This window comes from Falco biarmicus, chromosome 6, assembly GCF_023638135.1.
Source record: "Falco biarmicus isolate bFalBia1 chromosome 6, bFalBia1.pri, whole genome shotgun sequence".
NCBI classification, from domain to species: domain Eukaryota; kingdom Metazoa; phylum Chordata; class Aves; order Falconiformes; family Falconidae; genus Falco; species Falco biarmicus.
Window position 1 is genome coordinate 89,978,271 of NC_079293.1, and position 18,360 is coordinate 89,996,630.

Consider the following 18,360-nt stretch of genomic DNA (forward strand, 5'->3'; position numbering starts at 1 on the left):
TTGGCAGTGTTGGTCTGGACACACTGCTGTGGGGTGGTTTTTTGCAAATCCACACCCAAACAAACAGGCAGACTGAAGTGAGCAGGCCTGTTTGAGTTACCCATGAGCTTTTTTTGCTGGCATCTGGTCTAAATTATTTCTGCATGTATGTCCCAGTGCACTCTCTATTATCAGCATCCGTAAGTACCACAGCTGGATCAGGACTGTGCATCTACAACACCCCCTGGCATGGCATAAAGAGGGGAAGCGCAGGGGTTGATTTGACACATGATGTGCTACAGTTCTAGGACCTTCTATCTACATAACATATGCCAGTGATTTGGCTTGTACTCAGTTGCGGGTCACAGGCATGCCTGTGAGTAGGGCACTACTCGCTGGAGGACATTGTTACCAGCACAATCGGGAGCACCCCTGCATGACTTCAACCTTGGTCCTCCAGGAAGGAAACCACTCTGAGCACACTGGTGGTGTGCATAAGGGATTACTGCAAAAGCACAATTGTAGATCGATGCCAGGTAAGGAATGCCTCCAGCATACCTTAACATAGAGGCACACCATGTACAGCACTGCCAGCTGTGCCACGCTGAGCACCATGTACTTGCCCATCTTGGGTATCTTCTGCAAGCAAGTTACCAAGCTGCACCTGCATGGGATATTAGTCCCTTTATTCCAGCACTACCTGAATATAACCCATTGCCGTAATTAAGATGACAACGTAATTAGGAGGACAACATGGAACTGCATTTGTGATCAATGAGTTTTCTAAAGTCAAGTAGTGGCTTTTAAAAGCCTCAATGCCTCGGTAAAACCCAAGAATAACTTCCATTTCAGAAAGTGGAGGCACTCTGACAACCAGCTCTTTTTAAGGCATCTCTAGTTGGGAGCCTCAGAGCAGCTGGATCCCTTGCCATTCGCCATACGCCGGGCCACTATTTGCCCATGCAATGGAGTATTGCAGATTCCAGAAGGCAGTATGTGAAATTAATCAGCCCAAAAGCCTAAAGATCAGCCAACTGAACAGCACTTAAATTTGATTAAAGTTATGACTGAAAATTCAGGTGTAGTTAGCAAATGATTTTTAAATCACAATTTCTCTGAAGTGCCCTGGACTAGAAAGGCACTTACACATGCGCAAAAAGGGCTGGGGGTGAGGACCAAAACACACACAAACAAATCTGATTACTTCAGCTAAAGTCTACACCTTGACAACCTACTAATGTCAAAGCAAGACAAGTTGAGGCTCAAAGGGAGCAGGCTGAAGCCTTTGCTGCTACCCAGACTCTTAGAGTCATTATCCTTTCTGCAGCACTCCTACATGAAAAGTATTTATCAGCCTAGACCCAGCAAAGCTTTTAAGTGCATGCTGATCCCAGTCAAATCAAGACTGGACAAGAAACAAGCTCTCATTCCATTAGGAGTTATAAAGCTCACTGCAGAAGCGCCTAGTGAAGTTATATGGCTTGTTTCACATGAAAGGTTATATCTCTTCCTTACCTGAAAAAGATAAAACACATGTTTAATCCACTTCAGCAGAGTGCCTATGCTGTCAGGACCCTGATCACACACAGGACTGAAAATGTGGCTACACTAGGTGTCTACTCTTCACAAAAATAAGCCAGCCCCGAGGAATTACAGCTTGTTATCCATTGCACTGGAAACTAGCTGATGAACTTCCCACCCACTCACCCACGCCCCAAGTAACAGGACATTCTGAAGCTTAGTTTAACTTGGCACTTCTCTCTGCTTTGAAGGGCATATAGCAAAAAGCTGCTCTGAAGTATTTGTCCAGCAGAAGTTCACTGTCACAGAGTAAAGACACATGGAGAACGGAATGGAAATAACAGAAGCTTAAATTACTCAGTTGATTGACTTCACCCTTTACCAAGATGAGATTTTGGGACATAATGGCTGGAATAAAGCGCTGTCAGTCCAGGCTCCGAGGCTGTGATTCTCGCCCTGGCAGTGCAGAACACACCCTCGGCATGAGGCAGCTTTAAGACGGCTTCATGTACCTCTGCTCTGCGGGCTGCCAGACCCTAGGACCAGTCACCCATGCAAGCTGGGACAATCGGTAAGCTCTTCTATGCCATGTCTGCTGTCAACAGACATTCCCACAAGCAAGGGTCAGTGGGATTCAGGAATAACCTCAACACGTCACCCTCTTCCAGGGCAGACTGATGAGAAAGGACTGTCTAGCAATTTTTTTCAGTCTCTCTGAAGCTGGGATTCCTTGAGTCAAGGCTGCATGTCAAGTTGGAGGTACCAACAGCTTTAAGACTGATTTCCAGATTTAATCAGTTAACCCAGATCTGATGTTAAAGGCCCTCCACATCTGATAAATGAGACTTTTATTACAAACAATCTTTATGAGGACTGCTTGAATTCACCTCCAGGGTTCTTTAGTCTTATAGTCTGTAAAAAAGAAAAAATAATCTCCTTTATACTATAACACACTCAAAAATCCACTTTCGGCACAGCAGCAAATACTGACTTATACTCCCTCTGTCTCAAGTAGCTGCTTGCCTTTTTATAAACAAATTCACCTGTAGTGACTATAAAGCAGTAACAAGTCTGTTAGGGAATGTTATGTATGCACATGATACATGCTCGTGTGTTTTAGGAAAGTGATAGAGTGTTTGGAGATTAGAAGATAATAAAATGAAGATAAATAACTCCTCATCTAATTCTTCAAAGGAAAAGACCACTCAAAAAAATGTGGATAGACTCCAGCCTTATAGGAATTTCCTTCCATTCTTAATTTGGCATCAAGTTCTTTCTGATTTCTTTACTCAGGCATATTTTCCTTCAGGGAAAATACATTACAGTTAGCACACTGCCCATGATTTCATAATATGTATTTATGAAGTTAATCATACTTGCGTCTCTCAAGGCGTCTCTTAAGCTGGGCTGGTAAATTCCTAATTATCCTTTCAGGACAGCAATATCAATCCTGAGCCCTAGTACTGTGGGTTGCCATGTTTAATGTTCAAGTAAAGAACACGTTCTTTAGGTGTGATCAATGACGGCTGTCTGGTACCACAGTGGGCAATTTGCAATGTACACTGAAACTCTTCTAGTGCATTCATCTCCTAAATCTTTTCCCATCTCTGCCTATTAGATTTCCTCTCAAGGAAATCTGGGGAGACCTACTGTGATAAACATCTAGGACAAACAGACATGGGTCTGTTCAGTTAGATTTCTTTTGCTTACAGAAGAGCAGATGTGGGAACCTACAATATAGAAATGAAAAGGCAGCTGCAGACAGCAGCAGTGAGGTAGCTGCACATGCATGGTGGGTAGGATGAGAAGTAAAGGACTAACTGAAAAAAGCGTGACCCAGGCTGGATATTAGGACTTCGTTTCATAATGATACAGACCAGCTGAGCACCAGGATAGGTTTGCCCAGGCAGGCTGAGTAGTGTCTGTCATTGGAGAGGTGTAGTTTGGACATGGTTGACCTGGCTTTGGGACAGGAGAATGACATTCCCTCTCAGGGCCTTGCTGATTTACATGGAGGGATTCAGGGAAGTCATAGATATGCCAGGTTACATCAAACAAGACCTAGTGGATATTCATGATTTTTTAAAAGCAAAAGCAACTAGCTGAACAGAAGTCAACTAATCAAGTAGAAATCAACTTTGCTGATTTCCATTTCCCATTTTAATTACTGAGTGTGATGGTAAAGTACATAACTTGTCACACTGTAACACAAAGCCTACAGCACCTCAGCACAGGTCATCCCTACCAACTAAACTGCTGCAACTCAGTAATGCTACAGAGGCAAAAATCTGGCCCAAGCTGCACTAATTCAAATTCAAGAAGAAAGAAACCACAGCGCAGCAGCACTTCACAGCAGGCTAGCTTTTCTCACAGGTACCTCTGGTTGTCCTTTAGACATGTATAAACACAGCCTGTATTTGCTCCTTAATGTGGATGATACAGTTTATAAACAACACTTCACCTGCACAGTGAACTCGGTGCATTTCTAATCAGACCTGCTGCAACAGCACTGTATGTTTTAAAATACTGTTGTAATAAATCCTGCAGCTGTAAATTCAGTATTTCATAAAGGCAGACAAGACCTTGCAGACAGAGTCTGAGGGAAAATTTGGTCTCGAGTCCTGTAATAAAGCATTCCAGCGAGAGAGAGGACAAGCAAGCAAGCTGCATTTGATCCTTCAATCCTGCCTCCTCCATCATGAATGGGAACAATGCAGCATGCAGAAAACTCATTCCTTGATTTTAAGCAACATCTTTATAGTAAAAATCCCTTTAGACTTTCTCCAGTCTTAAGCACCACTTTGTAGAGCCTTGTTACATGAGAAACCCCATCTTCAAATGACAAATAGAAATTTTACATTTCAAAGACAGGAGACTGCAGAGTTCAAAACGATCATTCATACTACGACAGCAGCTAGTACTACAGCTGAGGCTGAGGTACAATGGCACAAATAGCCAATGTGTACCCACAAGTAAGCCACTTCTGCCTTAAATAATTGAAAATGTAATAAAGAAAGAATTAAGCGCTCTTGGGAACTTCAGAGAGTCACTACACTCTTTCTTCTTACTACTTGATGAGAACTTGAGCCAAGTTTTCTTTGTCTGGAAACACAGCAAAGAGCCTAAAGCTAACAGAATACGGAAAATAAATATGGAGCCAAATCTGCATCCCAACAGAGAGATTTCATATGTTGCACTGGTGTTACACTAACATTCCCAAAAGCATAACACATGACATTTGAAGCTACAGGCCCTGAACCAGAACTCTGCTTCTGTATCTTAATCTTAGGCAGTGAGACTTGTGGGATTTCCAGTCATCCTCACAATCCTTCACTCTCACAAGGAAGACATGTTGGGCTGGACATGAAGAACAAATAAAGGAAACACACCGATGCTGACCTAACAGCACAACCCTTACCTTTACATTCAGCAGAGCTTCAAAGCAGAGGGACACACTGCTCTTGTTTAGAAACCCAAACTTGGGCACCCAAAGGCATATCAGAGAATCCAAGTATCTTACCTCAACTTAGGGCGCTGCTGCTTCTCCTACTTAAGTTGCACTGAAGTTTTGACATTCACACTTTTGAAATTAGGCAGTTGTGTAACTGTCCAGATAAGAATTTAGAAAGTAAAAATAAAAGCTGTAACCCTGCAATTAGTTTCTTAACTAAACAACAGTCCTCTCTCCGTTGCGGCTTTTTACTCCCCCCCAAATGATCAAATTACTAATGTTCTCCTTGGTTTGGGCTTGAGTTAATTGCAAAGGATGTACAAAACAGCTATTACAGGGAACTGTAAGCAGCATGCAATAGCAAAATAAATTCTACCTTTGTATAGGATTATGATCATGCCGATGCATGCCACCTTGGAGGTAAGTTTTTAAGTACTGTGCCCTCTTTGGATTCTGCAATAAAAAGAGAAAGCACTGGCACTGTGAAGGCCCACGTCCTAGGAAGCATTTTGCAAGCATTATACTGAGTGCAGGTAAAGCATCTGGTATGACACCCAGGGAACACAAACAGCCCTACCATCTAGGGGAGCTCAGATCCACAAAACATCATCTGGGAGGGCTTAGATCTCTGTAAAGTGCTCAGTTTTCAAACAGCTGGGCATCATGATTTAGCAAAACAACTAGATTCTACCAGAAAACAGTAGAGAAAGGCAGATGTATGCAGCAAGCACATTGCTCCTTCCCATAAACAGCCTTCTAGGGGACCCCACCACAGACATGAAGCCCCTCTAACAAGTTTGGATTGTACAGGTAATATTTAGACAGCTAAAATTACCGCAGGAAAGATCGCCTTGTCTATCTGTGCAAGCAAAGATGAGACCAAGGCTGAAGCCATCAGATCCTCTGCCATAAAGATCCTCCCACACATACGCCCTGCAAGCTGCAGAGGTCTGCAAAGCGACTCTTGAGCCAAAGCAGGATCCTCAGTGCGCATTTCTGCACAAAGACAACAGCGCAGCTATTCCAAGCACACACTGGACAAAACTCTTTGCTGAGAATTACCGAGAGTCCCCACCACGTCCCCGCATACTTCCTGAAGGAACAAGTCTCAAGCCTGAACATGTCTCCAGTCCTGTCCAGACTTGCAGGTGTGACTGAGGTGGAGTTTATCCCCAGTAAGGTCTGGAAACAGTTGGAGAACATCACTTTGCTGCCGAAAATGAAAAAAAGGTACCCAGCCTGTTTACCGTGTTAAAACACAGTGATTGCTGGCTACTCCAAAGCCACCTTTCAGAAGTAGGGAGCCTTTCTGCACTGGCCAGGTCATGCAGAGAGTCCTTTAAGGGCATGCCAAGAATCTTCAGAGAAGTGAGAATCTAGATCAAAAATCTATCCATTCACAGTAACCTCCCCGTGCATGAGAAAAATCTCGAGTACTTTTGCAACACAAACGGTCAAACTTCTTTGATAGCCATACCAGCTTTGAGTTTCCCAACAAGCTTGGCAAAACTAAAAATCAACAAAATAAAACAAGATAGGGAGTGGCTCTAACTAAATGCCAAGTACAGCAAGAAGAAATTCAATCCACAGGAGCAAGTAATAGCCTTGGGGTTTTGTTGTTTCTTGGGGATGGAGGTTTTTGTTCTGGGTTTTTTTGGATGGTTTTGTGTTTTGGAGGTTTTTTGCTGTCTTTATGCTTAAAACTGAAATAGCCAAGATATATTTAATGCACGGAGTGACTGCAGCAATATGTAATACTTGATACAAGGGCCTGGGCTAAGTCTCATTAGCAACAATAATTGTTTACCAGACACAAATATTCTGTAGGTGTTAAATGAACACCAGGGACTAGTGGTACAAGTGACACAGAAAAAAGATTGTCCTGGGGTATCGTAAGCCAGGAGCACAGCTGTGAAATTACTCTGGCAGACGTTGTCACAGCTAATAACATAATACTTTCAAACACACACATTAGAGTCTTCGTGGCATTTGTAATTTTTAAAACTCACAATCTGTCACTTCATTCTGAGGACAGGAGAAAGCAAGCCTGTACTCTGTTTGTCTGCACATACCTCAGGTCACCAGCACTTTTTACATGTTTTACAGCACTTCTGCTAAAACACTGGGCAAGTAATAAGTGGCAAGCAAGGAGATCGATTTCTATTGCTTGCACACTTACGGCTACGTAAGGGAACGTAAGGGACAGTACAGGCATGCCAGGGAAAACAGCATTTGTGAGATTCCACACCTGTACAATCAGATATACAGCAATTGTGATTCAGGTGCAAAGATAAACCACTGACACCATTTAAATGAACTCTATGTTTCTGAAATGCCAACTGTAAAAAACTGCTGATATTTAATTTCATTAGATATACTGCATCTGGTGTTTATGGCTTATTGCTGTTGCCAGAGAACCCCAGGAGCTTCGGTCTGGGAGCCAAGCCAGTGTCTACCAACTTATTTGGACTACTGTGGACACACAAAGATCCAATATTTCTCTGATTTAAAGCTTTCAGCCAGATTTTAAAAGACTTTTGTTTTATTTATAGCTAGCATGTGTGGAGAGAAATAAAACAGTCATTTAATATGCTGTGCAATTATGGGCCTATTTCTTCCAGTTTCACATTTCAGTAGCTTATTTTGAAGCACAGAGAGTTGGAAATCTGGTTGTTTTTACCTTAACCATTCATACATGCATAGACACAAAGAAATGCAGCAACAAAATTCCTTTTCATTAAAAAAAGGAAAAGCCAAATACGGTGTCATCCCAAAAGCTGGACACTTACGCTATTTATACAGATGGTCATTGTAACCATTACAGCCACATGACAGTTAAATGTTTTGCCTTCTTGCACTCTTTACGCAAGAGATTTATATCCTTCTGTTACAGGAACCTCTGACTCTCAATGAAGATGCCCTGGTGTTCTGATCCTTGAAGTTGAAAGATTCTTTCCAGCTTGAAACCAGAGTAGGTGCTCTCCAACCCTCCCTGCAGAAAATCAGAATTCTGTTCATTAAACTGACACACAGGGGAAAAAGAAAAAGAAAAAAAAAAAAAAAAAGAGTATGCCTCAGTCTAAAGAAAATTAAACAGAATTAGTAAAAACAAAGAGCATGTATTCCATCTTCAGGGAATATTTTAAGCATCTGTGTAGACAAAAATATTAAATAAAAGCATGCACAATTTTCTTTTGTAGGGACGTGTAGGATGCTTAGCCATCTGCTGAAAATGTAAGGCTGCCAAGTATCACAGATTCACACCCTGAGTCTGGAAATTGAGTTCACATGGCAAATCCATGCATTTCTTGTGGTGTCTGCATTCCACTGCCCTTTCCTTTACCTACTATTCAGTTTTACACTTCACTGACCGCTAAGCTGGATTGCTTCACAGTTTTTGAATGAGCAAAGCCCAATTTTGCAAAGTCCTACTGACTGCCACAGAGCTGCTGGCAGGATACCTGACTGTATGCTTGACAGGTTTTCAGGATTGGGGAACATAAGAAAAAAATCAAAGTGTTTGGGAGATCAGGGCCCCCGCTCAAAGCCACTGGCATCACGAAAAGGCATAACATTCTGCAGTTCAGAGAAAATTCTTCCATTCTAAAAAAGTAATCAAAAGGAAAAGCCTTACAGGCTGAACTTTTACAGGCCACCAGCTTACACTATGAAAAAAACCTGAGACTTCCATAAATATCTGACTAAACCCTGCCATACTTTTAATTCATATAAACTTGTCCTTTGTGTCTCATTAGCTGAGAGTATGGGACTAGTGCTTCCCTAATTTAAAGAGTGGTTAACTAGATCGGGACCAGCTCAACAACAGTAAGACTAGGTTTCAGGCAAATTTCATTTGGAAATCTTGCACAGATGCATCATCTTGCCGCTATCTATAGCGGAGGACTTTATTGTCAGATCTGCTAGATAGTGCAAAAGTCAGCACTGTAGTTGTTGAGCCCAACAGAAAACGTATTTCTAGCACCTACTGGCAACTCGCAAGGTAACAAATATAGACTGCACTTTTTAAAGTTCAGAAGCCTATCTAACATTAATGCTATTTTACGTAATGTTTCCTCAAATATAACAGTGATCTTTAAACTCTTCTATTATTTATTAGTTAGCCAATTATCAGGCATCTCACAGATTTTTATCCTTGAAACTGAAGTATACTTCTACTGCCTGCACAGCTCAGGGCTTTGAGGTCCACAGCTGGCTAGGACACAACAGGACATGTATGCCTATGACTGCAGCTTGCGTCGCTTTACCCCCCGACAAACAGGCTAGCTAGCGCAGGCATCACGGTCACTGGGCTGATCATGGGGGAAGCCTCACAGTTTAAGATAGTCAGGTCAGAAAGGGTGAAAAATACTCTGACTTGTTACCTTTGCCAAGTTATTTGCTTGTAGGGCTGTCTTGCCAGCAAGCCCGAGCTACCTAGTTCAAAGGTAAACCAGCTAGCACGGCTGAGCTGTTCTCATGGCTGTACAGACACATCTTGTATGACAAGAGCTACATTACCTCTTTTCTTTTACCTTGTTTTGATACTTTTTAAGGAGTACCTTTCACTGGGTGACTTGCCTGCCTGTGTATGTTCAAGATGTGCTGAATTACACGCCTTTTCTGTAGGTTTCAACATAAACTGCAAACAGCATTGCACAGGATTCAACTTTTCTTGTTCTGTCTTATCTCTAAAATAGGAATAACCCTCACCTGTATGTAAAACTTCATTTCCCAGGAGCACTTACAGAGCAAAGCCCGCTTCCCTCCCTGCCTTCTAAGGGGACATGCACAGCACCCCTTGAAATTCTGGGATATTTGTAATTCCTTCTCCCTTTCAATCTGCTGCCATTATTCATTTCTTCTGAAGGTCTTCAGGTTGTTTTTTTTAATGCAGATTCCTGCTGGCATACCCCTGTTAGGAGAAGCTCTTTGAAAAGTATCTGTCGTCAATACCACATCATTCACCCACTCGAAAGCCAAATGGATTTCTCAGGACTCCTGCTTGTTTAGCCATCTTTCTCTGTAGTTCTCCCACTGGGACAGAATGAAATTAAATTTAAACTAGGCCTTAAATTATTTAGTCAGAGATAATTGAGTTTGGGAAGTCATACTGGAGAATGGTCACCCAGGGAAGTAGCTAAATATGACTGGGGGGGAGCGGGGGAGGGAGTCGACATGTTGTATTAGGTACAGTAAAAATCACAAATGTTATCAGTTCTCATAGTAAAAGGAACAAGCTGCTTTTTCATTCTGGTTGCACAGAAAATAATTTCCTGCACAATCAAGAATGGCATCCTTTCTCCTCGGAAGGAATCAGGCTCTAAGGGAGCTGAAACGCCTGGGGAAGAGATTACCTCATCTTTAGGGGGACTACATTTTCCAAACAAAAGAAGAGGAAGCAGAACTTGGTTCTACGTTATTAACTTCCCTTGATTCCATGAGGGCCTCCTATAAGGGTGAAATGCTTACCAGACTAAAAAGGCTGTGTTGGTCTCAATGCTGCTTTTAACTTAAGAGAGTGACACAGACAGGATCCCTTGAGGAAAAGCTGTTTTCTCATGCAGTTATATCTGAATCCACAAAGTTATCACTTTAAGTAATAAAATACCTCTGTTAACGTTCATCTTATTTCACACCGCCTCCCTCTCTAGCCATCGTCAAGTGCCACCATTCCACTGAATTTACCCCAACAGACGCAGAGCTGTCATGCGACTGCTTTCCTTGGACCAGTATTTCAAATTACCTTTTCATTATTTATTATAATACATAAAAACGAAAACCCAAACCCTGCCCTAACAGACTGGGGGGATCCGCTCTGGTTAGAAAGGAACAAAATGACGCAGGATCTCAGGGAAGACGCTCCGGGCTGGCACACGCCAGCACCTCTGGGGCAAAAGGACGCTGTTTGGGGCGATTTTTTGGTCTTTCAGGGATGACGATCAGTGCCGGTCTGGCAGGGAAGCTGCACGCCGGCACAGCGACCGCGACAGGCAAACATGTCCTCCTCGGGGCACACACCTACACACGGCAGGTGCGTGAACGCACTTCTACGTGTGCGGAGCCGCGGTGCCCTCTCACGCACACAGCACAAATAAACGTGCTTTTACGTGGTACCCGCCATCACGGACCTCAGGGCTCGGCCCCCCTCGGCCCGCGGCCCGGTAACGCGGGCGCGCAGCAGGGGCCCCGCTCCGCCGCCCTCAGCGCGGGGAGGCCGGGCCGCGCCCCCTGAGGCGGCCGGCGGCATTCCCCGGCCGCGCCGCGCCTGCGCGCCCCGTCCCGCCGCGGCGGCATGTCGCTGCCCGAGCCCCTCAGGCGGCAGCTGGGCTCCTTCAGCCGCACCGTCTTCACCGACAGCCACCGCACCAGCCCGCACCACCCGCCTAGCCGCGCAGGTAACGCGCGGCGAGTGGCCGGCGATAAAAAATGGCGGCGGGCAGGGCTGGGAGCCGGCCGGCAGGGAAGATGGCGGCGCCGGGCGGCACCTGGCGGGCGGGCCGGGCGCTCCCGCCTCCCCGGGCCTGCCGGCTCCTACCCCGGCGGGCAGGGCGGCTGAGGCGGCGCGGGCCCGGCGTGTGGCCTGGGGTTGGGGGTTTTCCGGGGTTAAACTAAAGCGGCTGCGCCGTGACCCTGCGCCTTAAAACGTTAAACGGCCTCGGTTTCAGGGCGGGTGTGGAGAGCGTGGCATCCAGCTTTACAGCCTAGCAAGCGCGTTTGGGTAAAATAGCACAGACAGCAACCTGTTGTTACTCTGCCTGTTGTTACGCTGCCTGTGCCCAAATCGAAGTTTCTAGAGAGCACAGAAGAAAGAACTGAGCTCCTGTCTCAAGCCCAGCAGCCCTGCACGGTTAGGACACCGGGTGCTTAAAGCAGGTGTGCTAAGCTGGAGTTGGGTAGCAAAAAACTCAGGCTTGCCATATGCCAGCTTTGGCTTTATTTTTCCAGTTGTAACGAACCAGTTGTTCCTTCATCGCGTTGCTCGTGAAACTTGCAGGCCAGCGTGCCCGCTTCTCATACCTTTGGAGTGAGAGGAGTGGTGAAAATAAACAGTCTGGCTACACAGGGCGGGTATATTCACTTCAACTGATAAATCCGTCACAAGCTAATAAAATTGAGATAAAAGTGACATTTGGATTTAAGATAGGAGTACTCATTTTCTTTGTGTAGTTATACTGCTAACACTAACTCTTCATTTCATTTATCAAGTAACACAGAAATGTTTTTCTTAACTCCAGGAATAGCTTCTGTTTTTAGTCATTTCTTTCATTTCCTGTTATGGAAACTTCTATGTGAATATCCAACCCACCGAAACTAATTGCAGACATACCGTTAACTTCTTGGAGATCAGGATTTCAAAAGTTACATTTACACATGTGTACCTTAGTGAGCTGTTCTGCCATCAAATATCTGGCCGTTGCAATACTGTCTGGCTTTTCCATGAATTTTAGCAAGCCCAGAAAATAAGCATTACTTCAATGGACGGGTAGAAAGGGGAACTAAAATTGGCTTATATTGCTAAACATTAATCCAAAACACAGTCTTAAAACCTGAGCAGAAGTTACAAATACCAGTGGCTATGTCAATGAAGCTTTTAACATACCTAAAACATTGTCATCACAACTGAGCTCTTGGCTTCTCTGTTTTTAAGTAATATGGCCATGAACCATTACATTTTTATCCAATACATATAGCGCAGAAACACAGTTGTAATTGGATGGTCATGGTTTTTGAAAGACAAAACAGCATTTTAGAATTGTGTCTCAGTGCCTGCCAAAGTCCCGGTGTTTAAGAGATGCATTCATTAGGACAGCTGGGACAATTTTAGATAGCGAAACTGGTTTTGAGGTACCTATAGATTTTTATGCCTTTGCAGATGTAAGAAAGTGTTGATGCTTAAAAAGGGATTATGAAAAAAAAAATAGTCTATATTGGTTGTCTTGCACCTTCCATTTCAATATAACAAAACCCTGCCCCTCACACCCTACCCTTAAGGTCTGCCCCAAGTCTGTTCCCAAATCCTCCTCCCTTCCCACCTAGTCTAGTAGCTACCATGAATACTTTTCCAACTGGCATATACCGAGTGTACCAGGCTGCCAATGTCTGGACTGGAAACAGGGATGTCAGACTGAGATGGAACAAAGATGGGTATGAGAGTGGTTGGAAGATGGGGAAAGAGAAAGCAATGACAGACGAGAGGTGGTTTTGAGGCAGGAGATGAGACAATGTAACCGTTTAGACTGATTTTCAATCAGATATCACCACTGTGACGGATGGGGCTTGAATACAAATCAGCAGGTCACAATGACTACTTTCTGAACTTGCTCAGGTAGTACCAAGGGAAGATGTGCCTACAGACTTCGTTTGGGGAAAGTGTAAGAAAGAAAGCTGTTGGTAATGGAAGTTATATCAGTTAGGATGCAATATCGGTTAACTAAAATATGACAGTAAAACTTCATCCATTAAAAATGAATGATTCCTTTAAAATGCCCTTTAATTTTTTTTCCTTTAAGTCTAATCTTGTACGTATATTGTAAAATGCTAAATACAGAATTTACTACCTCCATGTTAGAGTTGATTGTTTGCTTTTCTTTGCATTGTATGAATGTATTTTGTTCTCTCCAGATTTTAAAGGATAAGTTTTAGTTTGACACATATTTGAAATTGTTAGCTCTTAAGAACTGGAAGAATTACTGGCATCTTGCAATGATCCAAATACCTGCTTAAATAAAGATTGAAAATGAGAAGTGGGCAGTGCAAACCTGCTCTCTAGCAGTGAGTCCTTACTGAGGAGAGTCATCTACAAAATAACGATTATCTAGTATGTACTCGTTTAAACTGGCCATTCTCTTAGGAACAGCAGTGAAATAACCACTAGCTCTTTCTGCAGGGTCAGTGTACAGTGCTACCTGAGCTAAGCCTATCTGTCAGGTATTGTAGAGTAAGCCATAAGCTACTAGGTAATCAACACTCAGGCACTCGACTATATGAGTAAACGATAAATATTCTGTGTCCTGTGAATTAAAAGTTGCATTGGATTCCAGGAAATGGCATAACTCAAGACAGGGTAAGAAGTTTTTCTCTGGATATATAAAAATATTTTTCTTAACGTTTAATTTGACTGGGAAGTGTTAATGCCCTGCTTGAAGCTAAGACAGAGCAGTATTTTTCTGTCATATTTCTGGAAGTACGGAACAAACTAGGAGTGATAAAGACTTTTCTCTACCTACAGATAATGAAATAGTTTCCAGTTTGCCACTGCAGATGTCCCTCTATTTCAATGTTTATTTTTTCCCATTCTGGTGGCTCAGCACAGTCGTCATGCTCCATCTGAAGGTGAGTCCTGAAAGAAGGCAATGGTTTGCAAATGTAATAAGTTTCTGATCAAACACCTCCTAGTACTGAGATGGAGCTCACTGGAGCTAGGGGTTGTTGGGGAGTTCCTTGAAACTGGAGGTTCAAGAGTGTTTAAAAGCAGATACAACACTGTCAGCTTATAGTAGCAAACAGTGTCTTCATTTAATCACAAACTAAAAGAGCATGTTACGAAACAGCACAGCAGAAACTTTTACTCTTTCCTTCCCTCTAGTATCCGATCTTGTCAGATTACTACAAGTTCATCCTGGTCACAATCATGATCCTAGCCTCTCTAATAGAGGTCATTCGACTCTACCTGGGATACATGGGCAATCTGCAGGAGAAGGTATGTTACCGCAGGTACAGCTTTTTGTACCAGCAGGAGAGCTTTTTGGCGTTTAAATAAAAAGGTCTACCGGTTCATCTAAGAGATTTAAATTGAAGAGATGGTTATTCCTTTTAAGTTACAATGTGTGCATCCTCTATTCCCTTGGAACAGCTTCCACTTAATTTCGTGCATTCCGAGAAATTTTCCCTCAGAAGAGAGCCCACTCGCTACCTTAAACTGTTTTGTCAGGAAAAAAAATAATGGCTAAAACACTCATTATATGGAAATATTAAGCCACCTCACTCTGCCACGTCACATTATGTGCTGGCTTTTGGAAAAATAAAAAAATACACACTTCCTCTTCACAAGATTTTGAATTTTTTCATCTTCAACTGCGAGTTTTTTAATAGGTGATGCCTTCCTATTATAGGTCCCTGAACTGGCTGGGTTTTGGCTCCTGAGCCTCCTCCTGCAGTTGCCTATAATTCTCTTCTTGCTGTTCAACGAAGGTCTGAGAATTCAGCCACTGGAACGAGCAGTCAATATGATCTTTGCCCTCTTCCTCACCTTCCAAGTCATTGCAGCCTTTGTCACCCTGAAAAGAATGGCAAACAAACTGGCAACTCAATTCCGCCTCCGTGAATTTGACCAGCTGAAGGATCATCCTGTGCCCGATTTTTACAGCCTGGGTAAAGAAGCGAGAGCAGTTCCCATGGCTGGCAGGGACCCCAGTGCTGGCTGGGGGTCACACACTGAGGGCCTGAGAAGCTAACAGGGGTGGGCCTCATGTTGCTGCAGCTCTGTTTCCATTTTGTTGGGTCATTCTTTACCTTCCTACATCAGAGATAAAAAAATAGATCTTGCTTAAGAGCCAACAGTGAACCTCAGAGACTGGAGCTCCACTCTGCGAGAAAAAAAACTCAAAGCCAATTCCATAACTGGCTTGAGTGGACTGTTTGTGGACTGTTACTGCACAGAGTACCAGAGTAGATTTGGTGGTGGTTGTTGGGTTGTTTTTTTTGTTTTTGTTTTTGTTTTTGTGTTTTGGTTTTTGTTTTTTTTACAAAATCTGGCATTTGGGAAAAACAAAAAACAAACCACAAAGAGAAGTCTTCTTTTTTCTCACTGTTTGCACAAAATTTTGTTTACAATAGATCTTCGATACACATTTTTGTTTGTGTTTTCTCTCTATTCTTCCAGATATGTTGCACATATTTAATGTCTGGTACCCCATTTAAGCCAAAGCACACCGCCCCCCCCCAACACCACATCCCCCTCCAAAATCAACCCAAAACAACAAAGAACCCAAAAAAATCTAGGGGCCCAGAAAGAACAATGGTAAGACAGTGAACAAAGACTACAGTTTCTGAGATGGTCTTCCAGATAGTTGCAGCACTAGGAATTCCTTACTAATAAAGTAGGAATGGAACTTTAGAAGTATTCCTTCCTCAAAACTCCTGCGTTAATCTTCTTTGGCTTAGCTAGAGTTTTAACTATCAAGCCATTTAAACAGAGTGGTGCAATTTTCTCAAACAGAGGATTCAATAAGTCAGCAGTAACAAAATTACAGCCATTAAAAAAATTGGTTTATGTCACTGAAAGGCAGAGCCCGTTCTCACAAGCCAGGGCATATACCAAGGTTCTCTCATTCCTGTTACCTGCATTAGTGTCCTGACTATCTTCTCCAGTTTTGGTAATGGCTAAAAGTTCACTTTTTCTGTCAAGGAGGGATGAGGATCAAAAGTTAAGATACATTTTTCATCTGAATCCTTTGAGTCTTCAGCAGGGCAAGAGTCATCAGTTTTGAGAGCTGGCACAAACATCCAAACTGCTCAAAGGAATGTAAAGAAGATGGATCTAATACGAAAAAGGCACAGTATGCTTCGAGCTGCTGCGTCGTTAAAGCTTATAGGACCTCCAGTGAAAAGATGGCATTAGCTTTGTTTTGTGCCAAAATGGCTTGTTTTCTTTTTAAGTCATGAGTGAATGCTAAAATTAATTCTACTAAATTTCCTTCTTTTTTTTTTTATAAAGCATATATTATCAGAGCACATACCCCTTTGTTTTTAAACAAACTACTGGCTTGGATTGGCTTTTGCACAGAAAAAGAGGATTTCTGTAAGAGTCCTTAGAGCATCTTTAATTAAATGTAATGTTTAATGTAAATGTAAAAGTTAATGTAAAACATTTAGAGCCTTGTACTCAGAGCCGATGAGAGAGACAGTGAGGTTTAAACAGAAGTTACATAACTTCAAGAATGCTTACAGCATTAGAAACTCCTTGTAAAAACATTCTTAACTGATGCGATGGGAACATTGCACATTTTTATGTCAACCACGATTACACTACTGGAGGGTGCCAAGGTCAGGGCTGATGAGCTTGGTAGGATCCATTGCAATAACGAATAACAGCATAATGGGTCCTGACAGGCCAGACAGGAACGTCAGATACCTTGGAGCAAACGTTCTCTGGTGACTGTGAACTGTAACTCGGATGCCTTAGTGCCTCAGTAGCCGTACAGCGCTGCCTCTTGCTGCCCACAGGCTGCCCTTCCTGGCCGCAGGTGTAGGCTAGGCCTCCAAGGAGCTCGCATCCACCGCTCAGAAAACTTGGAGAAACACAGGCTAACGACGCAGTATGGAAGCTGGGCGCTGCTAGTGTTCAGTGCCTTCCAATAGTTTGTCTGAGAGAACGTACAAGTTAAGGGAAGGCGGGATCTTTTCCATAGGTACGCCAGCTCTCTGGGTCTACCTTTGGTATCAGTGGCAGGACAGGCACTGGGGCAGCTTAGAAGAGACACTGGGGCAGTGGCCATCCCTCCTGCTCTGGTGCAGCTTGCCTGTTCTTATTAAAAGCCTGCTGTGGTAGGAAAGCACACTGAAATGGTACTGTAAGCCAAGCTGAGGAGGTGGATCACCTGTAGTAATCCAGTCTCTTGCCTTAACTAGGAAGTGGGATATCCTTTGGTTTTCTTTGCTGTATCACCTTAAAAAGTTTAAAACTTAAACTCTTTTGCGAGATTAAGAGGGTAATGGGTGGGAAGGTTTTTAAACACCAAACACATCAAATACAACGTAAAGCTGAAAAAAGTCAAATCATCATACACCAATGCTGGCAACAAGGAACTGGCCTCCAGGCTAAGGCCATGAGATAGGATTCTAAATCCTTGCTTTTAGTGATAAGGAGGTCATGCACTTGGAAGATCAGATTGCTACCCAAGACAGTCATCAGGAGCCAAAGATACAGGGACACAGCTCTCTGGGGGGGTGGAGTGAACACATCCACGAGGCAATACAGGAAACAATTCAGAGAAACACTGTTAGAAATAGTTGCCTGGAAATGCTTAAGGTAGAAACCAGCCTGTGACGTACAGCTTCAGCGACATATTTGATAAACTGAAGCTCTCTGCATTCTCTCTGCTCAGGCTTCCTAGCAGACATGCTAGCCTATTTTTAATTTCCTCATTACCATCTTAAACATTTAACTATGAAGAAAGCCTGCAAGCACCTAGAACTCAGTTCGGTGCCTACAGCTGTGAGTTTTTCTGTGAGTTTTCCACCCCTCATATATCCAGAGGCAAGAGAAGGAGACTACAGTAGCACTCAAGAAAACAACAGTAAATGGAGAATCACACCAAAACTTTCCTTCACTTTCCAAATTTCACAAGAACTGGCGACATGTCAAACAAGCAGAAAATTCAGTAGTCACTTGTAACAGTCAAGTTTCA

At 43.2% G+C, this 18,360-nt stretch overlaps 1 protein-coding gene across 1 annotated transcript; it reads left to right on the forward strand.

Annotated features, from left to right (window-relative positions):
* The first annotated feature begins 11,088 nt into the window (after positions 1 to 11,088).
* Positions 11,089 to 16,686, forward strand: TMEM17 (transmembrane protein 17). The gene is made up of 4 exons (XM_056344521.1): positions 11,089 to 11,346; positions 14,181 to 14,284; positions 14,538 to 14,651; positions 15,064 to 16,686. Exons 1-4 carry the CDS (start codon positions 11,244 to 11,246, stop codon positions 15,403 to 15,405), a joined length of 663 nt encoding a protein of 220 aa, XP_056200496.1. The 5' UTR covers positions 11,089 to 11,243; the 3' UTR covers positions 15,406 to 16,686.
* The last annotated feature ends 1,674 nt before the right edge of the window (positions 16,687 to 18,360 follow it).